Source organism: Necator americanus, chromosome II (genome assembly GCF_031761385.1).
Source record: "Necator americanus strain Aroian chromosome II, whole genome shotgun sequence".
NCBI classification, from domain to species: domain Eukaryota; kingdom Metazoa; phylum Nematoda; class Chromadorea; order Rhabditida; family Ancylostomatidae; genus Necator; species Necator americanus.
Window position 1 is genome coordinate 22,695,671 of NC_087372.1, and position 9,172 is coordinate 22,704,842.

Genomic DNA, 9,172 nt, shown 5'->3' on the forward strand with positions numbered 1-9,172 from the left:
ATTCAGAACTAAATGCTAAAACCTAAGAAAGGGACAAGTGAAGTGTACTCTAGCTCTGAAACGTGCTCCTTATATACAATGCGAAGTAGGTGGCGTAAACTGTTTCCTATTAGATCATGCGATCGGGAAGATAGCAAATGTAGAGCCTAAGCTGTTACAAATAAACATAACTACAGTAAATAGAGCAAGAGACTATACTTCCAGGGATACGATGATTGCCAGCTTCCGCCTCCATTGCTCAGCCTTCTGCTTTCCTCTATGCACGGTCCGAAGGCGTTGCTGGGCTTCGAAACCCTTGCCAAACCTTGTCTCGTCACCTGTTCCCATCTCACATTATTTAGCGGCCTCTGCTATGTTCGGAACTCGAGCTCCTCGCATGTCTCTTTCTGGGTTTGTGTTGAGTGTGGCTTCTTGTTCTATGGCGACGATTCTCATGGTTACAATTTATCCCGGTTGTTCCACGTTTTAACCTCAGCTGCAGGTTCCCCATTTCTTACTCCAGTCTTGATTCCTTCAACTGTCCTCTTTTCCTTTAGTTCGTCCCTTTTAGTGAAACCGATCCTGCCTCCTTCTTTCTGCCACTCATTGTCATCCTGTTCACCTCAAGCGTGGTATCTCAAGCTTCTTTTAATCGTGATGGTCGTCATGAAGCTCGTTCCAGTGGCTATCATTAACCTCTTGACTTTCTCCAGAGCTAACTGTGTTTATTTTCTTTTTTATGTCCTTCTCCAGCTGGGCGAGACGTATCGCAAACACCTCCAGCTTTATCAAGTGTGTCGGGTTTCGTTTCGGTCACTTTGCTCCTCCTCATATTTTCCGCATGACAGGCTTTGATTAGCTCTTCAAGGTGCTCGGTTGCCTCCGGACCGGAGCTATCGTTATAGCGGGAGCGGGCTGGTCGACGTTGCTCGCTGCATTGTGTAGGATCCGACCGGCTTGCTCTAGATTTTTTTCAACAGAGCTCCAGCAGTTCATCTGTTCTTGGTTGAGATATCGAAAGTGTCTATGTTCTTTTACGAACGATAGGACAAATTTTTGCGACTACCATCGGAACGTAGCACAGCACGTACAGGAGGGTGGTGAGGGGATTCTGGCAACTAGAGGGATGGCGGCTCGATATGAGCATTCCGGTTGAACATGTTAGCGGTGCAGAACCAACACCGAACCTGATCGCAAAAGGATACAGGAAAGCAGCTCGTTTCGAACACCGTTAGGTTTTGGCCATCAAGCAGCTTGAGCTTGTGCGAGAGAATCTCAGGTGGGAATAGGATCTTCACGCTCCCTTGAAGATGTTCTGACGCACCACAGTTGCCTTCTGCGCAGAGTTCGTACCGTTCAACATTCCGACTGATGATCAAAACGCCCCTGGGATGCACTGCATCTGTCCTCCTGCTACTGTAGAAAGTGTATATCTCACAATACTCATGCTTATGCTACTGTAGCATAAGCATGAGTATTGTGGGACAAGTCGCGAAGAATCTGAGTGGAACACTTTTCGTCTAGACTTCTGGAACACTTTCCGAGTAAGCCTAAAACGCTTTCTCGTGCTTGCCGGGTAAGCCTGAAAGGCTTGTGTTGGGGTCTCATTGTAATTCACATGTTTACGTCGACTAAGATTATATTGAGGTGGAGTCTTGTCTGCTCTTCGGCTTCGTTAAGGACCCGCCGTCTCAAAGTGCTTCCTCATTAGAAGAGTTCATCAAGTGTATCTTCCAAATCCAGTGAAATAAGATGATTGATTTGTCTGCGTATGACACTTCATTGTTTCTTCTTCTCTTTTTCCAGTTTCTGAACGGGACAGACCAAGGATTCTTACCAGCCTCCATACGTTTCGAGGCATGATTGAATCTGCGATCAGCACAACTCAGCAACAATTCTAATAGCTGGCGGAAGGGCTGAACTTCTTTTAGTGTCCATGGAGAGATTGTGTGCTTCTCGTAGACTGCGGTAATATGGACCTCTCCAAATCCTCCGAAATCGCTCTGTCAACTAATGACTGATTTTGACTTTGAGAGCTCCTTCAGCTCGTTTCCTCTTTTTTAGCTGGACTGCTTCGTCTGCCGGACGGTAGCTCACATCATCAAGATCTCAAGCAATTAATTCTAAAGGATATCCTAATATCACATCCGCTGGATGAAGTCGATGGGTCTGAGGATAGCACATCCTGTGAATGTTTTGTTATGTCGACGGTTTTTTGTTGACTTTTCCTTCCACTTCGATCAAAAGAGTTTCAAGTGTCTCTACAGGAACGACTTCTCCCTTGATGACTTCCTACAGGAAGTGCTTCACAGATTAAAAAGGCTTCCTGCTATGGAGCATAGAAGGTTACTGTTCTCTATCCTTTCCGGACATTACGGTTGAAAACGAGACATTGCTGATTACGAGAAAGACCTCATCTCATGGAACACTTGTTCTCCGAATAGGAAGGATTGTCCGTTGTCCGATGTTGCGCTCGGTGGGACATCTTTTCTAGCAAAGAATCTATGCAGTGCGTGAAGCAGATGTTCGACCCATGAACCTAGGTAAAAAAATAATAAAATAATAAAAGTAAAAAAATAAAAAATATGTTGAACTTTTGCTGACTCTAGTGCTTCGCCAACGTTGTACCAAAACAGTCAGTTCCTACATGCTCAAACGGGCGTGTTCGCTGCACGCGCCAGCTTTAGTAGGTCAGTCATTTCAGGATTATTGAGTGGGAGGTTGTTTAGCGGCTGACATTGGACCCACGGTCGCACGATTTTCGTGACCAGTTGCCGTAGCATCGGGATCCGAAAAGTTGCCTGACGTTGGCAATGGTGTGGGCTGCACTGCAGTGACCTTGACCTTGACACCGCAGTACTCCAATTTCATTGGACTGTACATTTAGCTGTTTCAGTGGTGCGAAATGGGTTCTCTGCTGATGATGCAAAACCGTTTCGCTTTTCGTGACTGTGATATACGGCTCTGATGATATGTTATTGACTTCCGAAATGTTGATTTCCATCCTCGCAAGTCCTTGTCACCTGTTTCAGATAAGGTTGATCGATGAAGCGCAGAGTATGTACCAGTGTGCCTTTTTTTCTCGACAAAGACCAATTATTGTTCCTGTTCTTGTCGAAAAAAGATTGCTATGGATTTCGTAATTATTGGTGCTGTGCACGTCTGATCTTTATACGATTCCAATGAGAGTGTAAAGAGACAGAACTCCTTGGTGAGAGGATATTTTAGGAACTCCGAACCTTCACAAGCTTGCAATCCAGCAGATTGTAAGTTCCAAGTTCGACCTTCTTTGAATCTTGGCATCGTAGAGTTTGATTGTGTACTACTTTCTTAAGCTGAACCAAGATTGTTATTGATCTTTATTCTGGCTAACGTTTCGGCGTCGTCGCCTTTTTTAGAGCCTGGAAAAATCAAAGACACGTGTAATCTACTCTCTCAAACGCCTCGTCTTCCCACAAGGTATGATTTAGCAAACAGATTATTTAAAAGCAACGTCATAAAAGCAGACCAGCGCTCACCTTGATAGTCACTAAATCGTGATGTTAGCGGACCACCAGTTGTGAGAGTTGCACCGCTAGTATTAACTAGTAACGATGCCCCCGCCTCTGACCCCGTAGGTCAAAACCCGCAAAGGTCCTTATATGGCGCCAGCTCGTTGGTCACAGCGATGCATTCTTCTTTACGATTCATGATAGGACTTTTGGTCGTGATGTAAAACGCTTCCAATGTTTTTCGCGCTAGAACGTCCGATTCGCGTGCTAAGATAGTGACAGCTATCTTGAAAGGGGTGTTGTCATGACACTGTCTGCGATGAGCACCTAAAGGGGATGATGTTTTTGATTTTACGAGCCCGTCTAGGTGCTCCTTGACGCGGATACATAGTGATCTTCCTATTTCGCCAATGTACTCAGCCCCACATAACTGACAGGTGATTAGGTAGATAACCCCCGATACCACGCAATCACCCTGCCTCCCGTTCGGACAAACGATGCAATTCGGTGTCTCACAAAGTCTGTCATATGCGCAATTGCGGACTAGCTGCTGCTTCAGGTTTGCAGGTGGTATGTCCACTACTCTGACTGAGTCTTGCAGACCCGCCTGTCGTAAGCTTGCTCGCACTGCATTGCTCATGTCATCCGAAGTAAAAGGAAGGCAGAAAGGGATTTTTGTTGCCACAGGGACCCTGTGGCACGGCCGTTCAGTTGCATGGCTCCGATTTGAATGAGAGACCTTTGCTAGGTACCCATTGGACTGAGCAATGCGGTTAGCCATGTTTATGGAGGCAATGTTCCCTTGCTCCTCAGATGAAACCGTTGCCGCTGTCTTAAACATATTTTCAATGACTGACTTTTTGGTTCTCCAAGGGTGCGCCGATTGGTAGTGAATCAGAATGTTTTTACAACTTGGTTTTCGATACCATTTTGTTTTCCAATTTATTTAAGTTTGATTGTTTATTTAAGAGATCGAAGCAAGTGTCCATTTCAGCTTGTGTTGGACATACAATGCAACAATCATCTACGTATCGGCAGAACAATAAAGGTTTGCGTTCCAGTAGGGGTTTTTCCACTTTAGACATGAAAGCAACGGCTAATGTAGGCGCAAGTCTTTTTCCCCATGGCCAAGCCTCTAATCTGCCTATAGTATTGCCCAGACAGCGAAAAAAGAAGGCGACGACGCCGAAACGTTAGCCAGAATAAAGATCAATAACAATCTTGGTTCAGCTTAAGAAAGTAGTACACAACCAGCAGATTGTATTACAAGTTCCCTTGTAGTACAATCTGCTGGATTGCCTGACGACGGTGCGAATACAATAAGAACAGGTGTGCGAAATGCGTCAAATATTGTTCTGATTTCAGCTCTTCGGTTTTTGACTCACTTTAACAGCATCCCAGCTGATTTTTCCGAAGTTGGTGCTTTAATTCAGCTAAGTGCTTTTTTTTGAGTTGGAGAATATACACAATTGCGATATGTTGATGTGTTGACAGACTGCGTTGTAACCCGAAAGGGATAATCTCATTGTCATCGCTTAAAGTTCATATTTTGAAATCGTTGGGTTGTCCTTCAATGATGATAGTTTGACTTTTTAGCAAGAAGACAACTCCAGCTTCAGAAAAGAGGTGTTCATAGGAGCTCATTTCATTTGCGTTTGCATTTTCGTACAGAGAAAACACTGCCTCTGTTCTGTTCTAGTTTCCGCGGAAGTGCAATTTCGAATCAATTGGCATCATCATCAATTTGGCTCCATGCTTGTTGATAATCCGTTATCAGTGGCATATTCAATCCGTAGTCAAGGGCCCACAGTTGTTGTGAGAACTGCTTTCCTCATAATGTTAGAGGTGTAAGCACCCCAGCGTGTCGTGTATTGAAGCAGCGTGCTCTCGGGGATAGATCTCTTCGTCAGTACAGCTGCTAGAGATCGATACTGGTACTTTAGAAGAAGCTGACCTTCTAAGGTGTGCGCCTCAACGGACCGCAGTGATAATGTTCCTTGAAAGGTGCTCGGAGTGTGCCACAACACTCCGAGCACCTCTTGAAGAGCATTATCGCTGCAGTCCATTGAGGCGAACTGCGCATTGAGTAGATCGTGATTTGAACGAATCTCTCGTAGGTTCATGTTTAGGTCACTAAACAGGTGCCTTGAGTCGGGGTAGAGTTGTAGTGCGTCTTCCGTCGATGATGTAGTGATCGTGACTTTGTCCACATAGGTATCGCTTGTTATTTCCTTTGCTAGCTTCGAGTTCCTCACACATGTTCAGAAGTGATATTTGTTTGTTCCAGCAAGAAGGGAACGTGAGCAATTTAGTTCAAATGTCATTCTTGTAACGCGGTCGATGTCACATCGGTTAGTGTCAAAGGGTGCGTGAAATCGCGCACACAAAGGAGTCTTGTCATGTGGCATCCCTGTCTTCGGGATAGAGCCGAATTTGAAAGGATGCCTTTTCAACATCACTGATGATTGCAAGACTTCCAGTTGTGAATCGAAGTGGGATGCCACAAATCTTTGGTAGGATGACTGTTCCTCGGTAGAGAACGTCGTTCAGCTATGGTTGTCCTCTAAGATGTGCTGAAGCGTCAAAAACTACCCTGAGGTTAGTGTTTGCTTTGCTCTATAACGGCTATAACGGCGTGGTGTCATGGATAGTGGATGGGTCGGCCCTTTTTCGGAGGTGTCTTCGACAACTTCCTCAACAATCTCTTGTTCGAGTTGGCTTATAATGGTATCGTTGTACAGTTTACCTCATCGTTGGCAAGTGTTGCTTGCCCCTGTTGCTTCAACTGTGCAAAATCTACCCGTGAATTGCAAAGATCTTATGATTGAATGTCTTCGTTGGCACATGAGGAGCCGATGTTGATGTTTGGCTCAGTCTACATTTCCTCGTAGTGGTATTGGCTATTGTCACACCCTGACACGAGATACCCCAGTTTGGATGGATTGAGTGTCAGTCCATGATGGAAGGGTTACCTGTACTGCAAATCCTCCATCAAGGAATTCGTAGAGGTCTGCGCACCCGAATAGAACCGGTGGCTTAATGTTCTTAGCATCGAAAGTGATAGAGAGATAAATGTTGTTGACAAACAGGAACCGTTCGCCCTCGGCTGTGCCGTACCATTGGTTCCGTGACAGGGTCGATTTTGGTGACAAATATCTTGTGAGGTGTTTCTGATTTGTCCGATAAAGTTGAAGCTGAGCGATCCCACATGTTTGCGGTAGCGGCTGTTTGGATTCAAATGTGTTGATGCTCATCTCAATCGCTTTGAGGTCCTGTAGCTCAAGGGGACTTGTCAATTCGCTTCTGATGAATGAGCGATCCGCTCCAGTATCAAGCAAGACGTGGATTGGTTCCAATGCAGGTTTCCTTGGATTCAGAATCTACGCTTGGCCACCAATGTGAATATTGGTTATGTTTTTGTGAGCGTTGACGAAAGCAGCTGCGTCTGGCACTGCCTTCTGTCTTCTACAGTAGTTTGTCCGATCACGACACGGCAGTGTTCACCCTGTGTGATTTCACAGATTTTTGTGTGGTGCGTTTCGACGTAGCTTTGTTCGAAAAAATAACTGGTTTCCTAGGTTGTTGAGAAACGATGGGCTTTCATGTCTGAGAAAGAAAAAATGGGAAAAATGAAGCGTGATGGCCATGTTGCTTACACACTCTACAAGATCCTCCATTACACTGAACGCCCCAGTGCTCCTTTACACTACAGCTAATGCATAGGTTTTTCCTGTGCATGAAGGTAAGTTTTCGCGCAGCTACTTCTATGTTCCTTGGGCGCATGATGTACGTTTCCACAGCAGGAAGAGGAATATTGACGTTCCAAAGCCTTGCACCAGTACGTTGATTCTCCTTGTCTGCTGTGAAGCCTCAACCCAATTTCTGATCACGCCTTTTTCAATCTGGTTGACTATTCTCCTCTATGTAGTTTCTTGCACAATCAAGTGTGTTTGTATCCCACACGCTATTTGTTGTCTGATTCTCCTTCATTCGTAGGACATGGCGCTGTACTCCTTCAGTAAATTTCCCAAGCAGTTGACATTGAAACTGTTTTCGACATTTTCTCTCTTGAGCTGGAGTTGAGCTACTACTTACAACAGCTCTTCCCAAAGCTTTTCCTGGTGTTCCAAGCGATAGCTTTGTGCTCGGGGTCATTGCAATCTGCGTACCAGCAGGTCAATAACGCTTCTTTGTGGATTTCCAGGCCGTGGAGTGCGTCGAAAAGATAGTTCATTTTGTACATGTCGTCTTGCTCACAAGAATCCACGGGGTGTTCACAGGTCTTCCAGAACGCATCCCATCCCCACATGTCCAATGAACTTCGGAATAGGGATTGGCGCTATCTCCAACTGAGTAGCGCTCTCTAGAAGGCGATCCATCGGCGTTAGTGTTATGCGTCCTTTGTCTAGCATGGCGGCACCCTTTTTCACAGTAATACTGACTTTTCAGTATTCCGTCCACTGACGGGGTATCGGGTATCTATACTATCAACTGCTGTAGCGTTCAGGAGCCTTATCCACACTAGCTGTTTCAGAATCCAGTACTGCCTCGTCTTTTCGAATCCTCAAATACTTCGTTCTCACATCCTACGTCCATTTTACTAAGACGGGGGTTGCAGCTTCCATATCTCTAAGTCCTTGTGTTCGTACACTACAGCGGAGACTAGCTAGTAGTCCTTGCGTAATTAACAGAGTGGTCATGTTAGTCCGTTAGGGCGCAGTAACTTAGTTAATTGGCACATCAAACCTTCCAAATGGGCAGATAGTACCTCGCGCAAAAAAGGAGAGAATTTTGGACTGATTTCCTTTACTCCTTTTTGACTTCTCCAGGAAAACGTAGAGCAACGAACAGTGAGTGTGTTCGCCTACAGTTCGTACTTGACCGCGTCCACTGGCACCTTGCTGCTTGATCGGGCTACCGGCGGCTTCCTCCTTAACCGATCCTTACCTCGCCCTTAATTGCTCAGCCCGTTGCGCTATATGCGTTTGGTGGTTCAGTGTCCGGTTAGTATTCGAAATTGTTCGAAATTGGGTAATTAAACTTCCATTTTTAATTTAGAACCAAATGCTAAAACCTAAGAAAGGGATAGAAGAAGTGTACTGAAGCTGCGAAAACTGCTCCTTATATACAATGCAAATTAAGCTGCGTTACCTGTATGTTTCTTGGTACAGTACACGATCGGGATCATAACATTCTACACCCTAAACTGTTACAAATGAAATCTACAACTACATCAAAAGGAGCAAGAGTCTCTTTTATAAAAGGGGCCCCCCTTCCTCAGGTGCCTTCTTGGTGGGGGGGGGGGGGGAAGGGGTGGGGGAGGAAAAAAAAAAGGGGGGGGGGCCCCCCCCCAAAAAGTGGGTGTTTCTTTTTTTGTGGAGAAAAAAAAAAAAAAAAAATTTTTAATTTAAAATTAAAAAAAAAAAAAAAGGAAAAAGAGAGGGAAAATTTTCTATTTATTTATTTTTTTTTTAAAGAGAAAAAAAAAAAAAAAAAGAAAAAAAAATAGAAAAGAGGAAGGAAAGGGGGGGAGGGGAGGGGGAGAAAAGGGAATTGGGTAAAAAAAAAAAATAAAATAAAAAATTAAAAAAATTGGAGGGGGAGTTTAGGGTAGGGTTGAGGTAGTGGGGGAATGAGAGAGAGAAATTGTTTTAAAAAATATAAATTTATTAAATATTAAAAATAAAATACTCATCACCAGT

The 9,172-nt window shown here is 44.6% G+C and overlaps 3 protein-coding genes across 4 annotated transcripts; all 3 read right to left on the minus strand.

Moving 5' to 3' along the window:
• Positions 1–437: 437 nt before the first annotated feature.
• Positions 438–2,850, minus strand: RB195_019065 (uncharacterized protein; the record flags this gene model as incomplete). The annotated part of the gene is made up of 4 exons (XM_064186755.1): positions 438–601; positions 700–911; positions 1,804–1,982; positions 2,728–2,850. The coding sequence occupies 4 exons, from the start codon at positions 2,848–2,850 to the stop codon at positions 438–440; spliced, it is 678 nt and encodes a 225-aa protein (XP_064042636.1).
• A 747-nt stretch (positions 2,851–3,597) lies between these two features.
• On the minus strand, positions 3,598–7,625 carry RB195_019066 (uncharacterized protein; the record flags this gene model as incomplete). 2 transcript variants are annotated; one of them, XM_064186756.1, is made up of 3 exons in its annotated part: positions 3,598–4,302; positions 6,443–6,850; positions 7,566–7,625. In XM_064186756.1, 3 exons carry the CDS (start codon positions 7,623–7,625, stop codon positions 3,598–3,600), a joined length of 1,173 nt encoding a protein of 390 aa, XP_064042637.1. The 2 variants fall into 2 exon arrangements, with proteins under 2 accessions (XP_064042637.1, XP_064042638.1); XM_064186757.1 differs by lacking the exons at positions 6,443–6,850; positions 7,566–7,625 and having other exon boundaries at positions 3,598–4,311.
• On the minus strand, positions 5,267–5,593 carry RB195_019067 (uncharacterized protein; the record flags this gene model as incomplete). The annotated part of the gene is made up of 1 exon (XM_064186758.1): positions 5,267–5,593. The coding sequence occupies one exon, from the start codon at positions 5,591–5,593 to the stop codon at positions 5,267–5,269; it is 327 nt and encodes a 108-aa protein (XP_064042639.1).
• Positions 7,626–9,172: the final 1,547 nt, after the last annotated feature.